Source organism: Tachypleus tridentatus, chromosome 12, assembly GCF_004210375.1.
Source record: "Tachypleus tridentatus isolate NWPU-2018 chromosome 12, ASM421037v1, whole genome shotgun sequence".
Lineage (NCBI taxonomy): Eukaryota > Metazoa > Arthropoda > Merostomata > Xiphosura > Limulidae > Tachypleus > Tachypleus tridentatus.
In genome coordinates this window covers 24,986,091-25,010,195 of record NC_134836.1, presented here as the reverse complement: position 1 = coordinate 25,010,195, position 24,105 = coordinate 24,986,091, and the positions used below count along the sequence as shown (strand labels likewise).

At 31.1% G+C, this 24,105-nt stretch overlaps 1 protein-coding gene across 1 annotated transcript in view; it reads right to left on the bottom strand.

Moving 5' to 3' along the window:
• Positions 1-1,502: 1,502 nt before the first annotated feature.
• The window catches only part of TM9SF4 (transmembrane 9 superfamily protein member 4), a 60,595-nt gene continuing 37,992 nt past the window's right edge, over positions 1,503-24,105 (bottom strand). The window contains exons 11-18 of the mRNA XM_076473209.1: positions 21,541-21,621; positions 20,082-20,157; positions 18,369-18,452; positions 11,826-12,001; positions 10,884-10,947; positions 6,339-6,458; positions 3,136-3,225; positions 1,503-2,479 (exon numbers count right to left, since the gene is read on the bottom strand). Coding sequence (XP_076329324.1) covers positions 2,330-2,479; positions 3,136-3,225; positions 6,339-6,458; positions 10,884-10,947; positions 11,826-12,001; positions 18,369-18,452; positions 20,082-20,157; positions 21,541-21,621 — 841 coding nt within the window. The 3' untranslated portion in view covers positions 1,503-2,329. The remainder of the gene's footprint in view (positions 2,480-3,135; positions 3,226-6,338; positions 6,459-10,883; positions 10,948-11,825; positions 12,002-18,368; positions 18,453-20,081; positions 20,158-21,540; positions 21,622-24,105) is intronic.

The following is a 24,105-nucleotide window of genomic DNA, read 5'->3' as shown; positions in this document are numbered from 1 at the left end:
AGACTCACTAATTTAGTTTCATAACATTTTATATACAAACTTGTAGCTCTGACACTTGAAGCTGTTAACCATAACTACAAAAAAAATGTTTTAACAGCCACTCTTAATGGCAAATGCCAATAAAAATTCTTAACTCAATCAATACATTTTCCCCATTAACTGAATGCTCCTCATACACTCCAACCTATCATGTGTATTATGATTTATCAACTGTTACCAATTTACACATTTGACTGTTGTTCTGTAATAAACATTGCAAATAAAATAAAATGGTAAAAGTACAACACTGACATAAAAACAAATTTGATGTTAACATATCTACAATATATATATATATATATTTAAATATCTACTAATTACCTTGCTTAAGTCAAATAGTAAATTTAGATACATTTTTGGAAATCACCTTACTGTTATTCATTTCCATTCACTGCAGTATTTAAAATAATTTAATAAAGGTGCAGGTAAGTATGAATTTGAAGGAGAGGGGAGAAAATAAGTGCTGTGACTTGAGGTGAACATTACTAGTGCTGTAACTGACACATACCTAAACTGTCCAGTATTGGATTGGATTAAGTGGGAATATAATTCATATAACATTAACAAGTGCACCATCAAATGTTTAAGCATTTCAATGTATAATTTTAGGTTAAAAATAAACAAAATGATCCTAAACACAAGTAAACAGTTATAAAGAACTGTATGTGATGTAAACTGGAAATCAGTGTAACACATTAAAAATATACAGAAAGATAACAGCCACTAAACAATTTAGTCTAAAAACCACTTGTATATCTTATAGCCTGTTCTTTAATAAAAATAGCAGTGTTCCATGAGTTGGTATATCCCAAATGTTTTAAGGCTATAAACAACCCACATTGGGCTATTTTGCTGTATTCACCAAGGGGAATTGAAATCCTGATTTTATCATTACAAATCTGTAGACTTACTACTGTTCCAGCAGGGAATACCAAATGTGGAAACAGATTAAATGACTTGTGAGAGAAACAACTTTTCTGTACATTATGTTAACCCTAGAATTACTAATGGAGACCAAATGCCCTCAACAGATTTTTTGAACATGTTTGTCTATATGAGTGATTCATTTGTGGGTCCATGACTTTGTTGCTACAGGAACTCTAATAACATAGGAGTCAGTGTCATAATTTTTTATAACAAAGCACTATGTACTGTCAGTACTGAAATTAATTTTGTTAATTAATGTTGGTGTTTATGTATTTTACATTGAAAATGAGCAGTTTCACTTATATTTTTATTAGTTTCTTACTTGAGTCTTTTGAGAGAAAAAACAGAATAAAATTATTCAAGATAATACAATATGGAGCTCCTACAAGCTAATGACTTGAAGATAAACTACAAGTGTGATAAAAGAAGTTAGGCTGTCTATGGCATCACGTAAAAAAAGACTCGATGAAAATAATTTCGGAAATATATTTCTGTGGTAATACAACATGCATGCAAAACAACCACCAAGTCATAAGTTTTATTAGATTTTTTAATGTTTCAAAGTAATCCAAAACCTGACTTTTGTACAAACATGTGTTTTAATTATCATCCAACAGATGCACAAAAAATTAAGTGATCAAAACTGAGAAAAAAATAATTTGAAAAAAAACAAACAAACCAAACACTCCTTACCAATAAAAATTGTACAATTAAACTATTTTATCAACATTACTATTCATGAAAGTTTTGTCTCCTTTACAGAGCAAAATTGAATAGTTTACCCTTCATATAAAGCTAACAGAAAAAATCTTTCCTGACACTGACAAAACAACTAGCAATGAGCTCAAAAACCTCATTTTACAAAATGAATGAAATGCACAAAACAACAAAGTATTTGTTTGAGCTATTGTTGTATACAAAATGTACATTTAAATATGTTATAAAATATACACCAACAACTCAACAGAATTACCTTTAACTTCAAAGTGGATTACAAATTCTTAAGTTTTCTATTATCTTGATTTACATAATACAACAATATATATTAATAAATGAAGATGTGCAAGTTATTTGTTTTAGAAATAGCAACAGCTATGTTCTGTGTATTAAAAAAACTGCTTTCAAAAAGAGATTAAAAGGTGGACCAAGAATGCAAATTATAAAAAGTGAACAAATGAACTTGTTCAAATAATTTACACAAGAGAAAATAGAAGACAGTGTCCATTTTACAATACCCATTCAAATTTTGTATTCCATCCACAAGTGCCTTTAAAACCAAAAATCACCATTTCAGTTGTTTTTTTCTTAAATCTAACTATGTCCATAATTTTCTAATTCTTGTTTTATAAACTAACATTATGCACTAGTCAATTTTAACAGCTGCATAAATCTTTCTAATGAATGTGTAAGCAGCATAAAACCCAATAGTTCCAGTCAACATCCAGTATGTGAACACCATCAACAGAGTATAACCAAAATACAGGAGCGTTGGTATGAACTCGGTGATCTCCAACTGATAAGAGACAAAAGTAGATGAAGAATTATCTTATTATGCTTATAGTGAATATACTGAACAAAAAATGAAGTTCTGCTTTAAAGCCAGAGTTAACATATAAGCAGTGAGCAAGGTAAGCTTATTAATGAATGAAGGACTTGCTTCCATACACAAGTATGAATGTTTGTATCAGGTCCTCATGGGTATCAAAGAAAAAGTACTGATGTAGCATCCTTCCCACAATCTTGTAGCAGATCCTAATAAAGACTGGTTTAGGTGAACAGAAATAGCATTCTTTACAAAAATTATCCATGCAGGGTATTCATTACTAAACTCACCTTAACCACTATGTCATTCTCATAAAACCATTCAATAAAAATGAAGGTTTATTAGTAAACTTAACCATAAGTAAGAATGAGGTATTAAAGCTGGATATGTGAGATTAAAACATAATGATATTACATGAGAGAAATAGTGAATACTGAAAGATGAATATTTTACAATGTATTACAACAAAATATTTACAGCTTAGTTCATTTAGATGACATAAAACATGAGATTCTTACATAAGGCTATATATTACATTGCTATTAGTAGGTTTAATTATGAAAAAAAATATAAATATAACAATGGAATTGTATTGAAAGTGAGAGAAAGATTATGAAATAACTTACTTTGGTCCAAAAATAAAAGACAGCATATGCAAAGACATAGACTGCTGATCCACCAGACACAATGAATGACCTCCACCACCAGTGATAGTCCTGAAATACATTAATTGTTGTATATTTTAAGCAAACCAAAAGAAGGAACTTGTATTGTTTTAAGATGGATGATTGGTTTGGATGAGCATAATAGAAACAAATTAGACTGTTTGTACCACAGGGTTTGAAGTAGATATTTAATTGCATACAACAACAGTTAATAAATTAGAGAAATGACCAACAAAAATTAAAACTTAAAATTATTTGTTTGTGAGAATGTAAAACTGTAGAAAAACTTGATAAAAGTTTGGGAATAATTTTATATTTTGTAATAATACAATTTGTTACAGAATACTTTCTACAGTTATAAAATTTCTGTGTGCAACAGAAATGATAAGCAGGTTTTATGTTAGTATATACACGTTATTAACATTGTAAACATAGCTTTATATGTAGAAAGAGAAAAGCCTAAAGGATCTAAGATAACACAAGGACAACAAGACTTTTCAGTTCTCCAAGACTGTTTTTACACATGTTTTTGAGAAAAGTAAAAATTAAATCCTTTTATTTTTAAAAGGCCTTAGATTCTCATCTTAAGATCCTGTAAAGTCTGGGCCTATACTAGTATTAAGTAAAACTCGTTCCATAAACCAATCATCCTGTTACAAAAATAAAACTGCTTTAACTGGAGTCTAGTACGTTTTCTCCAATCTTAATCTTATGTTCTCTCACACTGTTACATTATTATTTCCTAAATATAGTATAAAAAAATCAGACTTCAATTCTATTGATTCCCTGAATAATCTATTAAACTGTTCCTTTCTTAAGAGAAAATAAGATAAAACATCTTTATCCTCTCCCGATGAGGTAATCATTTTATCCACAGTATTATCCTAGTACGTCTTTTCTAATAAGAAAATATATTTTCTTAAATAAGACCATGATTGTACACAGTATTACAGGTGAAGCCTAACTTCCTTTGACTTATTATCAATGTCTCTAACTACACCCTAAAATTCTAATAGCTACAGTGGGTTGAGTCATTTATTAACCACTATGCCAAAGCCCCTTTCTTCAGTCATAATGTTGAGTATTTCAATGTTTAGGGTTAGTAATGTTACTTGTATCATCTTTTGTAAAAACTGAAGTGAATACTTAAAAGCTAAGTCAACTTGCATTCTTTCATAAATACTTCATGTATTTCAGCCATATCTCACTCTTCAACAAAAACAATATGAATCTCAGCCACTGCTCATTCAACAAAAATCTTGTATCTTTCAGCCATCTCAGCCATTCTATCTTGTTTTTAACTTCCATTATATCATAAGATAGCAGCCTGTCTATTGTTAAATATTCAAACAGGGTAATTCATTCTTACCAAATTAATAAAAAAGTAATAATTTTAACAATTTACTTTAGTATGTAAGTAACATTATGGTACTTACACTATAGATCACGAGAAGGAAAGAACAATTATTCAAGTGGTAATTTTAAATATTCAGAATATAGGCTTGACAAATTTTAAAAATCAAGAAAAAAACTAAAAACAATCATTTTAAGAAATAGTACAGATCTTGATAATTACACAAAATAAACTAATAAAAAAAGTGACCTATAAAACTACAACTTCATGCTCCATACTGAAAGGGCTTTGAGAGAATACTTCAAAAAAGTCCATGAATGTGTAAGTGTTGTGTACACTGTTTACTTATATTTTTACTTTAAAAAGAGGAGGTACAATGCTATGTTGAAAAACCTTGAATTTAATTGAAAATATTTTCCATTTGTGACTTAGTTTTACATACCATTCCTTTGATATTACTGTTCTTCATACATTCATGTATTCATACACTGTATGTATTAATTCAAACAATCAGCTTCATATTAACAACATATCCTCCAGATCAAAAAGATTTTACCACAATATATAGCAACTACCAACGGTAATTTATCAACCAAATTGTAGAATTCTTAAAACTTAATTTGATTTTCCAGATCCTGCAACCTAGCAGTGGAAAATGTGGACAAACCTTATCCTGCAACCTAGCAGTGGAAAATGTGGACAAACCTTATCCTGCAACCTAGCAGTGGAACATGTGGACGAACCTTATCCTGCAACCTAGCAGAGGAACATGTGGACGAACCTTATCCTGCAACCTAGCAGTGGAACATGTGGGCCGAACATCCTGCAACCTAGCAGTGGAACATGTGGACGAACCTTATCCTGCAACCTAGCAGTGGAACATGTGGACGAACCTTATTCTGCAACCTAACACTGGAACATGGGGACGAACCTTACACTGTATCTTACAAGGAAATGTGAACTAACCTCAATCTGTGATTGGCAGTAGTTTTAACAATTGAAGTAACAAGTTTTTTAACTCTTAATAAATTTTATGTTAAGGTTAATTATTAATACTTATTAACAAATGTAGAATTGAATCATACAATAAACCTGGGCAAATAACTCAATTAACAATTATCTGTGAGTATACAATTATATTGATTAATGTCATGTAGAAATAAGTAATCAATCAAAATTATGATTAAAACAATAATGCCACAAAAATAATCAACAAATGGAAACTGGTGTTTTCAATTATTACTGTTTTTGAATATTACAACTATTTATGTAATGGAAGATTAATTAAAGATTTAGCTTAATTAATTAGTGTCATGATTTATGACAATATCCAAGAAACTGAAATAAATGTTTTTGATTATTAACATATTCACTTTTTCTAAGTATTCAATCCTCAAGTGAGAAAAATCACTCTTGAAGTCTCACAAGTTAATGAAACGATAGTATTTTACCTGAAGTTTTGTAAATCCAATTAAGATTGTACAAAGTAAAATGTTTTTAACATGCTAGATGTGAATATTATTCATAATATTCTTAATGGAATTCCATATAGTACTAAGAAGGTATGATAACCAAATCCTGTACACTAACAATCAGAAGCTTTATGACTTAATAAATTAGTATTTAAAATTATTTTGTGTGCATGCATGCATGTGTAAATCTCTTAAAACATTTCATAGTTTGAATAGAGTTTGAATATAATTTTACATTTGCCAGTAAAATAATTTTAGTTATGAAACTCATCACAATAACTTCTAGATAAAGCATTACAAAATGTGTAGATATTTACAGAATTATATAAAAAACCCACCTCTCCACAAAGCTGGAAGTATACCATTACAATGGATATCTGGGAGCAAGAAATAATAAGAATGATGAACACAAGGAAAAGGAATCCAAAGAGGTAGTAAAACTGGTTTTCCCAAATGGCCTGAAAAACAAGAAATGTATTCATTATAAAAAAATAAACTTTGTTGCACTATAATTTCATAATATTTCTCATAAAGTAAATAAACCAAATATGTTTAATTTATTCCACAAAATTATCCAGCAGTTTACTATAAAACAAGATTTATTTATATATAAAACTATGAACATGGTTAATTGGATCATTTTTCACATTTTTTGTGTGTAAATTACCAAAACCTAAAAGGGCTGTTTTTGTATAAGGTATCACTGCATGTTTATTCTCCACAGATGTGATGTTTCTTGGTTCACCCACATGATTTATATATACATGTAGTGTTTCTTAGTCCACCACAGCAATTTTTCTCTATATGTATAGGGATTCTTGATCCACCCTATGTTTTCTCCACAAATGTAGTTTCTTTTTCCACCACCACAATCTCTTTGTACTTGCAGATTTTCTTGATTCACCACAGCATGTTTTCTTTAAACATGTAGTGCTTCTTGGTCTTCCACAGCATGTTTTCTTTAAACATGTAGTGCTTTTTGGTCTTCCACAGCATGTTTCCTTTAAACATGTTGTGCTTCTTGGTCTTCCACAGCATGTAGTGCTTTAAACATGTTTTCTTTAAACATGTAGTGTCTTCCACAGCATGTTTCCTTTAAACATGTAGTGCTTCTTGGTCTTCCACAGCATGTTTCCTTTAAACATGTAGTGCTTGTTTTCTCTATACTTGCACTGTTTGTTTGACTACCACACCTTGTTTTCCCCATATGTTTAGTGTATGTTACACAGAATGACTAAATAAAACAGGTGTAAATGTTTCTGAAGAAGTTTTATGGTTGAAATCAACATGCTTCTTAAAGCCAATTAGGAAAACCTTTCTTTATCTGCAGATATTCAACTAAACAAAGATAAAATATTAACAATATTCGTTCTGTGAAATAAATAAATAAATATACAGATTTTTTAAGATAAGTACAGATTTTTTTTTTGACTAAATTTAAACAATTAAGATGACTTTTTCATCACAAGTTACAGAATTTAGAGCATGGAAGAACATTTTTTAAAATAGGTAAAATACTGCAATCAGTGGTACAAAGTCTTAATTACACATTTTAATGGTACACGTTTTTGTTTTTTTTGCATTTAAGTCAACATCGAACAATCTGACAATACACTTAAAGTAGAGAATTAATAATGGTTAATTATGCATGTGTGTCAATTTTTGTGAATCACTATATTATTTGTTTATACCTAAATATAAAAAGTGAATAAATATGAGCATATGAAACATATGCAAAATATTTACATAAGATTAGGAATTTCTGGCAATCAAAAACAGATGTGCATAGATAAATCTTTAATTGTGAGAATATTTGATTTTATTAATAAGACTTCTCTGATTCTTCTGTTGATATCAGGTCATGTTTTAGTTCTGTGACAAACTGGTGGTTTTTTTGTTCATGTAGTCAAGGGCCGTAGAAGGGTTATTTTAATCTTATGTTCAAGTTACATGCTATTTTATCTACATAAAATGTTAAGAAGTTGTTACACTTTATTTTGTAAATATTTCCTGATGAGTTTGGTTTGTTGTATAATTTTTTTGATGTGTTTAGTTTTCATTCAAGGGATAAAAATTAATCTGTTCATTACATTAAGGTTATATTTATGTGCTAGTTGTTTCCAGCTTTCTGATAGAGGTATGCTAATAATATTCCATATAATGGAATAGTGCAGTTTTATAGTTTTCTCTGTATTATAGAGGGTTCTTGAGTTTGTTAAATGTGTACTGCTTGTTTTTTCAATTTTTTAATAATTTGTAATGGAGTTAAGTGTTCAATTCAACTTCTTTATTGCTTTCTGTGGTTCATATGGTGGATACTAAATTCAGGAGGCTTTTTACAATGTATAATTTCTGTTGGATTACACAATTAGAAAGCCAGTTTACATAATTGATTCTTTGTGTTTTTTTTACTAAGATGTTAGTTGTGAAGCCTTGAGGGATTAATGTGTAAAAGCATTATGATGTAGTTTTTACTCTCAATTATGAATTCTACATCTTCATGCATGTTGTTTATGTTTTGTGAATTGCACGTCTTTGTGTATGTTGTTTATGTTTCAAAGGAATTTCTTTTGTTTATTTTGAAAATTAAAGCCATATGAAAAAGATAAAAGTTTTTATTTTATATTATAGCTTCTCAATATCAGTAATTTGAGTTCCTAATTTGTACAAAACTACACTTTGTATTTTGACAAACATCTAATTTGAATCAGTAGCTGATAATTGATTTCTTATGGCAAGTCTGTGTAACTGAAGGAAGTACAAATATCTGTTTTGAAATTAAATAAACATGGCTAGTTGTAACAGATTAATTAGGTGCTCCTGTTTCATACTGACTTTCTTTTTGGTTTGTTTTGAATTTCACTAAAAGCTACACAAGGGCTGTCTATGCTAGCTGTCCCTAATTTAGCAGTGTAAGATTAGAGGGAAGGCAGCTAGTCATCACCATCCACTGCCAACTATTGGGCTACTCTTTTACCAAATAATAGTGGAATTGACCATCACATATAATGCCCCTATGGCTGAAAGGGCAAGTATGTTTGGTGTGACAGGGATTCGAACCCGTGACCTCGGATTACGTCTCTTTTTGGTGTCTTGTGAAATAATTTTTGGAGTAAGTTTTATAACCTGATAGTAAGGGGTTTGATGGAATAGGCTTATGATATCAAGACTAGACACAATGATGTTGCTGTTTAAACTATAAGTGTTGTAGAATATGTGAAATGTGTTTTAACAGGATGCATATTTTGGATTGGAAGGTTCTAAAATTCAGTTGAAGCATTTACCAAGACTGTGGTTTAAAAGTTAAGAAATAATTTGGTTAAGGTTATTTGGTTTTAAATGAACTTTTCAGAAACCACAGATTTCTTTGTGTTCTAAGTTGGTTTGTAGGCAAAAAAGTATGAAGTAAGTCTTTTTTTTTCTTTTTCTTTTTAAATAATATTTTGAGTAGTTTGTGAAATGTTTTGTTGTATGTTGGACTAAGGTCAGAATTTCAGCATTTAGAAGTATTGATTAATATATTTACAATTAAGGGATCATATCATTTGTTAGATATACGACAGGTTTCTTTATAAGCTCTTTCGATGACAATATTTATTTCAAATAATTTTTTCCCTTTTCTTTCTGTCAAATTTTGTTTCATTGGCTTATTATTGTTTAGAATTTTTGTCTTTTCTACTAAGTTCATCAAGAGTTTTTTTAATAAACCTACTTTTGTTTCAGTAGGGGTACTACTGATGTTTCTTAGAATGTTAGATATTTCTGGCAATTATTCACTGTCTTGTGATGAATTAGATGAGATTCTGCTTGAGGTCTTGGACTTAGGATTAGTTGGGGTTGATTCAATTTGTAATTTGATTACATTATTACTTTCCTGCATTGTTTTAAAAACTAGTTTTTTTAAACTAACACTTGGATGATAAGAAAAGACACTTCATATAACCTTAACATAATGACTAGATTAATTTTCACCCATGGACTAAATATTAAACTTGTAAAAAAAATTATATAATAAAACCATCCTACCAAGAGAGATTTACAAAATAAAGTGTAACAATTGCTTAATTTTTTATGTATGTGAAATAGGGTGTAACTTGAATATCAGTCTAAGATAACAACAAAAACATTCTTCCCAAGTACATGAACGTATGAACAAAAATAATGACATTATTTCAGAACAGAATGTTACACAATACTAAAATGTGAACCTGACACATTACAAAAGAAAAATCAGAGAAGTCCTAGTAATCAAATCAAATATTCTCATAATTTGTATTTACCGAGTCACATATTTATTTATCTTTGATCATTATTTCCACAGACATTCGTAATCTTACTAATATGTATTTTACTATTTGTTTTTTGTCTTCAGCTATAAATAAATAACCTGCCAATTCACACAAACTGATACACATAATCAATAGTGGCCACTTATGCAATGTTAATTTAAATACATTGTTGAACATTGATTTAAATACTAAAACCTTCTTTATCATTAAAACCCATGTACTTGGCAGTGACTTAAACAGCACACCTGTTTTAAAAAATATTCCTCCTTAGGGTAAAAGTTGCGAGCTGTAAGAAAAATACTTATAACCAGTAAGTAAACTCAAAACTATTAATTACAATGATTGTACGAGTGTCATAGAGATAAAGATTTCAGTTTCCATATATTTTGCTAATGACAATCTCATGAAGTACAAATTTTATTAAAGTAATAGTTTTAACTCTTATATTATATAATTAGAATGAAAAATCAAAACTATAGTAATAAATACTTAAATCCACATGTATTTTGGTACATAACAATGTTGCTGATTTTACATTGTTAACCTGACACTTGTAAATGTTACATTAAATTTCTTTAAAAAAATGTAACTTACAGTGAAAATGAAGAAAAGCTCAATAAACATCGCACCAAATGGTAGAATTCCAGCAATAAGCGTACTGAAAAATAGTGAGTTATATAATTATTTAATAATGTAACTATACAATATTACAAATTCACATATAACATTCTGTGCCAATATTAACAAATAGTGGTGATTCTATCATAAGTAGCAGTGGTAAAAAAAAGCAATTAATTAATTTTGTATTAAATTTTCATGTTGCTGGTGATGTCTGAAGTTCAGCCATTATACAAAATTAATCAATAATTTAAAAAATCTTAATTTTTAACATATTGCTAGCAGCACCTGAATATATAAAGCATAAATAATAAGCTAGTTTTGAAAATATTTTTTCATGTTAATAGTTGTAAACGAATTCATGATGTTGAAGAAAATGAATCAGTTTTAAAATATTAAACCTCTTTATAATAATAATAGTGTGTATACATATGTTGGCATGAACAAAGGAATTAATCTTGAAAAAAATTAGTGACATTAGCCCTTGCCAGATGCTAATATTAAATGTTGACACTGAATACCACAAGTAAATAAAGTGATATTACTGCATCTCTACATAGTTATTTATACTAGCAAGCATGGGTTAAACTAGAATCTATGATTTACTGGGAAAAGGTGAATAACAATCAGTGTTGCCAGGGGATCACTTAAAAATCTTAAATTGGAGCTGAGTACATAAAAATTGTTATTTGATTTATGCCCAAAACTGTTTTTTAGAATCAAAATATATCAGAACATCTTGGTTATTTGTAATCCCACTCCCCAATTTCTACTGATAGAACTCTCTCACAACATTGAAACCCAAAGGTAATGAACATTAGAAAATCTAACAGTTAAATATTTCACCTGTGTCTCATTCTATTTTGTAACCTGTTCTTACAAGCTTGAAATAATGTGCTTATATGTGGGAGTACTTACCAAAGAAGAGGATTCATGTACCACACCTGGTCTGGTACTTGTCGAGGAATTTGATTGGTTCTTACTGGGTGTTCATATGGTTGCTTACGATAGCCAAAAAAATACCCCAGGAACACCAGAGGAAGAGAAATACCAAACCACATGCACAATAATGCCATCATGGTTGAAAATGGTACCTGAAAACCAGCAGAAGACCCAAAATAAATCAGTTATTTTCTCTTCCTTAATAATGACAACAGAAGAAATATGTAAACAAGGAAATGTTTTTGAATTTTGTGTAAAGCTACATGAGGGCTATCTGTTTCAAAATAATGCAGGTTTTGGTTTTTAAGTACACCTCTAAGAGGTTTTCCTGTTTAAATAATACCAGAAACAAAAAGGTCTCCCACTGAATTAAGGAAGTTATAATTTTCCTACACTGAAAATATAATTCTGATCGGTACTTACTTCCTCTCACATAGTTATTCTCATTCAGTGCTTTCCTTTGTATGCATAAGCCTTCTATTTCCCCTCCATTGAAACTGACTGATTCCAATGCAGCTCATCATGTGTCAACCCTCCACCAACAAGTGTGACATACTTTCATGACACACTTGGCTCCTTCTTTTCAATTCTACTGAATTATCACCTCAAATTTTGGCAGAAGATAGAAGCACTAGTTTTCAGTGGGAAAGAAGAATGGAAAGTGTGAATGGAGTTAAATTCCTATCAATGTAGGAAAATGTTAGTTTCCATTATAGTACATTACCTCCTCTCACAAGAATAGCTAGAATCTCACATGGAATAGATGGAGAAACCGATGTGAGGGAAGGAAACAAGCATCCATTGAAAGTATCCAAAGAACACTCCCTCAGATGAGACAGTCAGATTCTAAGATCTGATGTAGGGAAGTGTACCACTTCTGAAACATACACTCTTCACCCATTGTAGAAAGATGTCTCATATGTGGGAGGAAAACAGAGAAACACATCAAATTGGATGAAAAGTGGCTAAAAGGTGATATGAACCATTCAATATATATCTTAAACTCAATCTCAGAAATTGAAAAAGTGAGTAAAATGAAAAAAATGTGCCCTTAGGTGTAGAGTGGCTTGGATGCAACAGAGCATACACTCAACTATATAGTTTTATAATTATTTCCTCCTCTGCTTTACCCATATAGTTCATTTGTGGGTACACTCTGAGACAGGCAAACTTATGAAGTAATTCTACCACAAGGATAAAACCACAAGCAATCTTGTAGTGTTTGTTGCCTAGCCATGGAATTATGCAAGTTGACATGACTTGACAGTGTAGGTTTGAACAGTTAAAGGATATAATCAGTGATGTCGAGAAACCCACTTGTTGACCGAAGAAGGTCGAAACGTTGTTCGCTCTTCTATGTAAAATAGTTTCTCAACCCAAACGAGTTAAAGGATATCTAGTCAGACAACATTTACCATAGAGCAGGATTTAAACAAAGAACATCAACAAAAGACAATGGCCCCTGAAAAGGAAAATAAAAAAATAATTTACCTACTCAAGGTCTTTCTGAATTCTAATACTTTAGAATGGCTATATGCACCAGAAGATAACCTAAAGGGAAAGAGACAATATGATGCAAATAGTGCAAGACAAACATATCACGAGTAGTTGACATGCCCAATTGAAGAAGTATCTCCAAAGGACAATGAAGAAGAAACACAAATGAAAAGGTAAGATATTGAATTGGGTGAGAAAACACTCAGAATAAAGTACAGGAGAAACAAAGTAAAGAGGAAGAAGCCAACTGAATGAAAATCTGAGCCCAACTGATGAAAGAGGAAAGATAAAGAACATGACTGCCAAAAAAGAAAGAAAACCACAGAAGGAAGCTGTGTCAGCAGTATAACAGAGAAGAGAATGTAGAGAACACAGAAGTTTATCTGGGTCAAGTTGAGGACAGAGGGGTGAGATATAAAGAAGGGAAAGCAACTAAACAGAGGAGTTATCCTCAAAAGCTGCAAAAGTGTTAGGGAGAAAAAATGATCTGAAGAAAGGAGATGACACATAGAAGGATAAAGAGTATGTGAAACAGACCCTTAACAGGATACAAGTAAGCACGAGAAGGAAGAAAGACATGAGCAAAAGTGAAACTTGAAGGGTGAATGAAACAAGCCAGAAAAAGAGGATTACCATCAGGAGAAGCCCACTCACTTTGCCAATGACCAGAAAAAAAGTCAGGTGTGAAGAGAGTGGACAGGAAGGTTTGGATGAAATAATGGTTCTGAAAGTTGTGAAGATAAGATTGAGATAAAGGAAAAGGTAACAGAAGGTCAAGTTGGAGCTGGAGAAGTCATGAAAACCACAGTTGAGACAATCAGGAAAGAGTTGTGAGAATAATTGAATATGGAATGTTAAGAATGAATAAAATCACCAAAAGAAAGAGAATTGGAGGATAGATGAATGTGTTGGTATAATCCTGTTTGAAAATACTGATAGCTAGAGCAAGAAGATGAGGAACCAGATACCAAAAACAAGGTAATTTGTTAAAGGATGTAGCAAAAGTCTCAATGTGAGGAGCATTTGAATGAAGTCAAAGCTCTTGAAAAATAAAAGGATTGAGAGACCACTCTGTTGGATAAATGTCTGGACAGGAATCTAATCAACAAGCAAAAGCATCTGGAAAATGACATGCAATGATAGGAGTATTGAATGTGCAGGTTGCAAAACAAGAATATAGAAGAATAAAGAACAAGTGCTGTCCTGTTGACTGAGATAAGAATTTCTGGCTAGATAGGGAAAGTGAACCAAAACACAGCTTTACAGCAAGAAACAACTGGGACATTGATAGGAAAAGACCCCTCAGTCACAGATCAAAAACTGTGAATCTTCCAGTTGGCCACTACAGGCTCCAATCCTCAAAGGATACATCCATGAAGTATGAAAAACCAGTTGAGGTGGAGGAGACAGGACACCTGCTGACATATGAATCATATCTAACTGCCAATGCCAAAAGATAAGGTTAAGAAAAATGATAATAAGAGTCAACAAAGGATCCCTGGAAATTTCCATTGGTTGTGAAAAACTCACAAAAGAGCCTGATCTAATGGGATAAGGGCTACCATGGAAGATCACATCCCCAAAAGCTATAAATTTCACAAGCTGAAATCAAACTGAAAACCCACTGAATGAAGTTGAAAAAGAGAAGAACAGGCTTGACTGACATGTGTGTAGAAAAATAAAAACACCCAAAAGGACAAGATATTGGATAGGTTGCAGCAAAGACTTCTCCAGCTTGATTTACACTGTTATAGTAACCTCAAGGAACAGTTAATAAGTATAACAGGCAAACTCTTGTTCAGAATGAATGAATAGTAGCTGGTCAACCACAGAAAGAGGAAAGTGCAATATGAGAGCACATAAGTGAAAAATGCTTTAAACACTCAACAAAACATACAGTACTGAGGCAAGTCTGAAAGGTAGTGCATAAAACAACCCCATGGGGAATAAGTCGATGAGAGGATCATAAGTGATGAAATATAGGAATATGCAAATAAGTATTCACATCATTAATCTCTGTCAACAATAAACCTGGAGAAATAGCCCACCTATGGGGAGGGATGACGACAACTCCAAGGTAAGATGGAGCAGATTGAAAGTTAGAATGAGGTAAGACAAACCTAGTACCAGGCTTGAGAAAGATAAATAGGTAGCAATAGCATGTAAAGATAGAATATCTTGTACTGGCTTAAACTGGTAGCAAGACCTAAGTCATGAGGAAATAAAAAGATACTAGAGACAAAGAAGGTAGGGAAATAATAAGACAAATCCTTTGCTAAAACCCAAAGAACTCATGGAACTGGAGGAAAGACTGCCAATGGGTAACTATACAATATAGTCAAGCTTCCACTGGACCAGAACATCCTGATTAGTCTTTCAGTACTACTAGCAACAATTCCATTAATATTGAATTAAATGATGAGATGAGAAATCCCTGGAAAGGGGAGAGAGATGGGTAGATAAGGGCCCCAACTACAACAAATGTGCAAACAAGGAAGAAAGATTCAAGTGCTGATCCTCAGATTACACAAGAGATTCTAAAGTCTCAGATACATGATTGGCAACATACCACTACAAAGAAAAAATATAAAAATTAGAAAAAGACAGAGGCAGAAAAAAGTACCTGAGTCAAGTTCACATTGTGAACCAGAAAATCCCAACTATGGTGAAACCATGCATGTAAAGCAAGAGCCGAAAATGACAAATGAGCCAACATGGAGGTAATAAGAAATCACAGAAAAATGAAAAATTGGCTAAAACATAGTTCCTGGGAAATCATGTCAAATAAAGGACATTAGATTGAGCTGATTCCCCAGGAGGGGTAGAGAAAAATACAAGCAAAATCCAATGTAAAAAAAAACTAACAAATATTCATTGGCTTGAACAGGTTTGTTTGGCTTGTTGAGGAAGATTAGGGCTTTATCCAAATAACTATCAATTTCACAATGGATAATAGTAGAAATCCAAAGATGAGTCTACACCATTTAGAGCCTATGAAAATAGTGTCAAGAGATAAGTGGGAACATGAACCTCAGAATTTATTGTAGAAATACATAAATCAGATAAAAGTGTGTGATGTAAAATGTGTGTGTGTGTGTGTGTGAGAAAAAAAGACTGGGATATTTAGTTAAATTGAAAGATTTCTTCAATCTAAAGAAAAAATAAGAAACCCCCATTTAGGAAATTAAATTATTAAAATTATGATTCACAGGAAGAGCACCAAAAGCAAATACATCTGAACATGAATACTTCCAAATAAGAAGTGATAGTTTGGTAGAACTGAATAGAGGGGGTCACGTTTCATTAGTTACTTTTTACCAACAAATAGTGGGATTGATCATCATATCATTATGCCTCTAACTGCTGAAAAGTTAAGCATTTTTGATGGGACAGGGATTAGAACCTGCAACCCTATGATTGTGAGTGCAGCACCCTAGCCACCTAATCATAGAGGGCCCAAAATTAACAGGAACCCAAAAGTAGTACTGATTATATTTTTTACTTTTCTACATGAAATTCGCGTTATTAGAAACCCAGTTAAAATAAAAGTCATGGATCAACATAAAATATACTCAACTCCACAGATGGTGTTCTAGAATTCTACTTGAGACTCAGTTGAAGAATATATTATTTACAATGAATTTTGTTTTCATGTTTGTAAGAGTAAAGAAATAGATATTAATGATTTATTATATCATCATCATTATTGTATTATGTAGATGTATTAATATATTATTGTAAGACTTAGAAGTTTATAAATTTTAGCATTATTTGCTAATTCATGTCAATGAAATTACAAGTATGTAACTACAAATACTATGTTTAAAAAAACATGATTATACTTATAATTATATACATTCTAAATAAGACAATTATAATAAAAAAAGAGCAATGGATAATTTAAAATTAATCTAAAGATATTAAAAATACTATTTTTAATGTTTCCAGTGGTTTTAATACAATGTGAGCTACGCACTTGTCAAGTGGTTTTCAACTTGTGTGGTGGGAATATTAGTTAGACTTGATTGAAAGGATAATAAAACAGCAAAATCAAGTATAAACAGATATAGACCATTATGAGCTTTAAGTTATTTAAAATAACACAAATGTAGTAGTTTCCTGTTACAATCTACTGTAATTCTAGAAAGAAAAAAAGAGTAATTTAAATTTATTATGGATTTCTATGATAGTTACAAGGTCGGTCAAATGGACTGAGCCCATACAAAGTTAGGGTATAGAAAATAACTAATGAATTATAAAGTTTTACCAAATAAAAATGCTTCATAATCATTTAACGGGTCTTATAATTTAAGCAAATGAAATGTGAAAATGTTCAGATGAAGAAATATATTTACCTTAAGATGAAGACCATTTTGAACTCAGAGCAGTCACAACCCTGACTCCATATATTCGTGAACATATTTTTAGTAAAAATAAAAGTTCAGTCTCTTAGATTACAAACCACTTGTAATGTTCAATTATAGCTTGACAAATTTTATGAAGCTACATAAAACATTAAAAGATATGTTATTGAAACTGATGGTTACAAAGTTGATCATGCCAACTAACTCCGTTGAGTTTAAAAGATATTTTGTTGACATGCAACAAAATGGAATCACCTGCAAATAAACTTATTTTAAAGCATTCTCCTAGCTTTACAACTACTGCAGATGTTTTCTTTAAATTCTGTTTCAATTTACTGGTTTTTTATCTATACTTTATTGATTGTTTCTAGTCACACACAATGACACCTTATTTATACAAGGCTTTCATCTATTGAATCTTATCCCCTGAAGAATGAGGACAAACAGAGTTACACTCTAACAAGTTCATTCAGTGTATTGATATTTTACAGACATTTAACTTTTAGTGTGAAATCCCTAGATTTGCAACTGTAATTTAATCTGTTATTACTACTGAGTCTTGGGTCTAACAGTACTGTTCAATATACAAAAGCATGTTTACAATCAAGATCACAATCTAACCAATCTTGTGAGTTCTGGATTCTATATGAATACTTACAGCTCCTGAGGAATGTTTCCCCCAGATAAAGAAGTTCAGGAAGAAACAGGTACCAAATACAATCCCAGGGTAAAATGTGGCAGTCTAGAAATGAAATAAACACAAAGTTAGAAAATACAGTACAACTATGAAACGACAAGAAAAATCAGATCAAATAATAACCACAAAAGTATTCAAAACAAACATTGTCCTTTTCTAAGTCCTGAATATACAGTGCAGCAAGAAGCTTAATATTGAAGGACATTAAAAGATGACTGACTACCTGTTCATCACTACAGACGTAAAGCTGATGAGGAAAAATATCTGCTCATACCAATCATAAAGTCTGTTAAGGCCTTCTTCACTACTAACAATATTTAATAATAAAGCAGATACAATTTTAGGTTGTGTACATGGAAAAATACCGAGTATAAGCTATCATTCACTCTAAAAGATGCTGGTTAGACTTGAAATATGGTATTCATCATTAGCTATTTCAACTTAAAGAGGATGTTAAGTTGTTTGAGAGAGTTTAGAGAAGAGCTACCAAGATGATTTGATGTTTGGGAGAACTAACCTACAAGGATAAGACTAAAATCCCTTAACATATTTTTATTAGAGAGAAGAAGGAATTAGGGACACATGGTCAAGGAATTGAAAAGTTAGATGACTCTAGTTAAGTTAGGGTCCTTTTTCTAATAGGATGATTGAATTATGAAATTTTTTCTTCATGTTTGGTAGAAGCTGCAAGATTAAAGGAGTTTAAGGAAAGAATGGGTGAGTATTTTACACATAAGATTTGAATATAATAAAACAGGTTTCTCCATGTAGTTGAGTTGGAGCTAGGTGGAAGACGTTTCACTTGAAAATTAAATTCCATTGGGTGTGTAATGATTGTAAACATCATTCTATTCACCTGACTCACCAGCCATATTGGTCATTTTAATAAAAGATGTAAAACAATTCATACTTTTCATACGTGGCCAGTACAATGGCAGTAGAGAAAAACAACCAGCATAACTAGACATTATATTCTAATTTTGTGTATTCCATAGACAGTGTATGTAGAGATCATACTAATGTTGTGTATTCAACAGACATGTTCTAATATCCTTCAAGCTCTAGCATCATGCAAAAGGCCTTGTTGACAGTGAAATAGATATTAGAGTTGAAATACTATCACATACATTCTTTTTGCTGGAAATCCTCACAGAAGCAGTAAAGGAATACAAAACTGTACAATACTTATAGCATTGTAATAATACATCTGTTACTTATTCTTTGATAGATTGTTTAGGCAGAGTATTCATGATGAAACTTTGTAGAATGGACGGCAACTGTCTGATGTAGAGAAACGTGTAGAGAACGACGTTTCAAAAGTCTTCCACCTTTCGTCTTCAAGTATTTGCTGTCCATTCTACAAAGTTTCATCTGTTACTTGTTTTGAATTTATGATATCCCTCAAAATAACTTTGTTGATTTTGTCTCCTTATTACAACGTTCTTTCTTCACCAGGATTACACAACGTTCTTTCTTCACCAGGATTACACAACATTCTTTCTTCACTAAGAATACACAATGTTCATTCTTCATCTAGACTGCTGTTACACAACATTCTTTCTTAACCAGGATAATAATTATCCTACTGAGCTCAGTACTAAAAGTACAGATAACAGAAAAAAAGACAGAAAGGAGTAGAGAGCTGTCTCATCCCTGAAGTGAGTAAAGACTTACTAAAAAAGCAGATTTCTTCCACTGATTCCCTCGTAGTGTTCTGTACATACGACCAGAGAAGTAGCCAGCAAACAGACTGTCATAAAGATACAAATTATCGATAATTTAAGATAATCAGTTCAAAACTTTAATAAATATATCATACATAACATTTAGTATTGTGGTATTATAACAATACAGTAGAAAGTTCTATAAAGTAAGAAATGACTGAACTGATATAAAAATGGAAGAAAAAATTATGTATTCATCCAAAATATTGTTCAATTTGGATGATATTGAGTGCATTATTTCACATTAGTGCACATTTCAGGCAAGTTTTTCCAGCTTTTACATTTTGCATATCCACAAATAGGGAACAATGGCACAGACTGATACCATAACATTGGAGAAAACTCATCTTTAGCATGAGTTTCCTTACTAGCTATCTACTTGTGATATTATTTAAATGTTTATATAATAATTACAAATAAGAACAAGATGGTTCAAAATTATCCAGGATCCTGATTCATGCTGGACATTAAGCTAAGCTAGATACTTCAGGAAATAATTTTCATTATATTGTAGATGAGGTCAGATTTATAGTTAATAACAGGTTATTTTTATTAGTATTCAAATCTGTCAATATTTTTAGATCAGGAGAAAGCTTTAAAATTCCATAGTTTTACTTATAAATCTATTTTTAAGACGGGTGAATACATTAACAATACTCAACAAAAACCAAAATGGTTTGTTAGTTTTTATAAACAGTGAGCAAGATTAACTAAAAAAATATTTAATGATAATTAATGCTAAAATAATGTTAGAATTATACTAAATTTGATTTGTAACTAAGGTAAATAAAATTTAAAAAATTTAAAATTCATTTACTTAATATAGTTCACACTACAACATTAGTTTTTTTCTGCACTGTCATAAGTATATTCTCAACCACTACTACGTCCGTCACTTCCCAGCCTGCTAGACGAATTGTTATTAACTGAAAGTCTTTGTCAGCAGAGATTTGGTAAAAGTTGGTGTGCTCGACACATTTTAGTAATTCTGATATACTTTCATTCACAACATGTTAGAATTATCAAGTATCTTCCTGTTTAATTCTGTTGTGTGTCTTATTTCAGTTACTAACAGGAGAATATTTTGTAGAATCAAGGAATAGAAAACCCTTGATACGTGAAACTGCATACAAGTTATCAATACAATTTAGACTATGATGTACTTTTTCTAATCTACCATATTGAAATATATTTTCACTTCAGAGCTTCTTGGATACTGACTTTATTAAAACTTTTGTCTTCATTATCATTACTTGTTCCGTAAAATGTATATATATGAAAAAAGGTATATGGAGTCTTGATGATCGAAACTCAGTCCACAAAGACAAAAAACAGTCATTTTTAAAGAATCAATATTTACCTTATGAACACAAAAAGTAGTAAAAATTATCCAGATACTCAATACTCACCCCATGAAGACAAAAAGAAAGATAGCTACTGTCATAAGAGCTCCACGTGAAGCAGGTGATAACATACCAAGCATTGCAAAACTTAAAAAAACAAACAAACCAGACAACAATAATAAATGTTAAAACAATTTAAACTTTATTAATTCAAAATAGTAAAATTCAAAAATGCAATATTTGTTAACTTTCAGTGGCTTTTCTTAGGTCTTTTATTGACATTTTTCTTTAATTTTTAATTAAAGCTCCTTAATGATTGATTAAAGAAAACTTGCTATTTACCTATGATTTTTGAAACTCCAAAGCAGGTTATTATTTTGCATTTAATTTTACCTTCATTCTTTTCAAGTTAACTGATGAAAATGAGATAAGTCATCTAAATCTTCATTATGTGCAGTCAAAGAACTTAGAGGAAAATGTTATGAATTGTGCATTAAGTGCAGTACCCTCTAAAAATATGTCATATTTAATTATTTTCTAGTTGAGTGGTATTTGTAACTAACCTCAAGGTAAACCGTTTGTTAACTCTAATTTTAGAAGTGGTAAATATTGCAAATGGGCCTTAAAACCAAGTTCTAACAGAAGATGATATGCACTATAATATAATAAAAAACAGTAACTTTTGACACTATACTGTGTCATTACAATTGAGTCAAGATCTATACTATATAACATAAACAGCAGTACTTTTATTGTGTGTTTAACATGGATTCACTGATGTTACAAGGAAATTAAGAAACAATTGTTCATTAGCCAGACCAGACCTGATTACCAAATAGAGGGACTAAATGCTACTATGGTTTTCAGTTAGCCATATATTTATAGTGTCTATTACATGTGATGGACTTTAATATTCACAGTCAAATGACTTTTTGGCAGCCTTTTATAATAATGGCCACTACTTTATCAAAAGTTATCAAGAATACATAATGGTTTGCATGTAGGCATCTAAATCAAACATAACTTTAACAAACTCTGAGAAAAATGTATATATAATTATTTGTGGCCTGCAATTACATTTACTTTGTGAAAGTTGTGTGGTTATTTGCAACTATGTTTTATAAATTTTGCACAATTTAACATAAATTGTAAGCTGCTATATCATGTGTATAGTTGTTTGAATGTGATGTTCATTGTTCTTTCTGCACTCTACATTGTTTAAATGGATATATTAGTTGAAACAATAAGTTAAAAAAAAAAACTACATAAAGTAAAAAAATCCCAGGGTGTAAGCTATGATGTGGGATACATGTTTTTCTTGTTATTTTTCAAATAATTTTTTCTTCTTTACTTTGGAGAGCAGTCACTTTCCCACAAATGTCTGCAGGAAGTAAGGGGTGGTATAGACATGGGGCATTGTGGGTTTGAGCATCCAGATCTCGCTATTCTAATTTCTATATCTATTACTACTCTATTTTATTTCTTTGTGAGACTGGCAAATGGAAGTTAAGAATAATAGATGATGCATCTCCACTGCAATGTGGGTCCTACTTCCAAAATCACCTCGAAAACCTATGGTTCATTATACATATCACATTATAACTTGTACTCCGGGATCTTTTTAATTAGTGCAGTATTTTTTGTTTATTATTTTTTAATTTACTTTTGTTTCAGCTTACTTTTAGTTATAACAAACTAATATAATTAGTCAGAGGTTTGGATTTGCTGTTTTTAAAGTGGTCCCTTTTGATTTTGTTTACTCAACTTTATCCGTATTAATTTTCTCTAAAATGTGCATATAAACATGAAAACTATAAACAAAGATGCTGCACTGTGTGATTTTCATGCAGCACATAAATATTCCAATACACTTTGCTGTTGATTTATATATAATAATGTGTTCACAATCTTTTAGAGAAATCCTGCTTGCTTTTTTAGTACTTTGCATATGTTTCTGAACAAGCCTGTATATCAACAATATTGACTTGAAGTATATATATTATCTACATCACTGGTTCTTAACTTTGTTGGAGGTACTGAACCCCAGAAGTTTCATACTTGCATTCACTGAACCCTTCGTAAATGGAAAATAAAGTATGATTTTTTTCAAATTCAAAACATAAAGTAGATATTTTATTAGTGCACAAAATGAACCATGCATCAGTTGCACACAATATCACTGTGTTCAAAGAACAAAACCAACAAAACATGAATTTGATACAAAAACAAAAACATAACTCAATGAATATTTACTGCAAATCAATGCGACTTTTGCTGTTGCCTTTCAGAGAGAAGCTCAGAAATGCATGGCTTCACCTTGGCAAGTGCCACTCTTGCAGCTTTAGGGAGTGTTCTCTTAGTTTTGCTGGTGCTAGACTAGAATTGCTCAACTTGGCATTGCAAATCATGCATTGAGGACACTGACTCCCATCATGTTCTGTTATACACGTAAATCCATATTGAACGTATTTATCCAACCACTTTCTGTTTTTGCTTGACATAGTTAGTATGAAGGGATTGAAAGATTAGGAAAAAAATCACAAATGACGCATAATTATTACAGTCACAAGTCGACTGTTAAGCACACAAAGCTCCCTGCAGCACAGATATTAAGGCCAAGTGATGTGACGT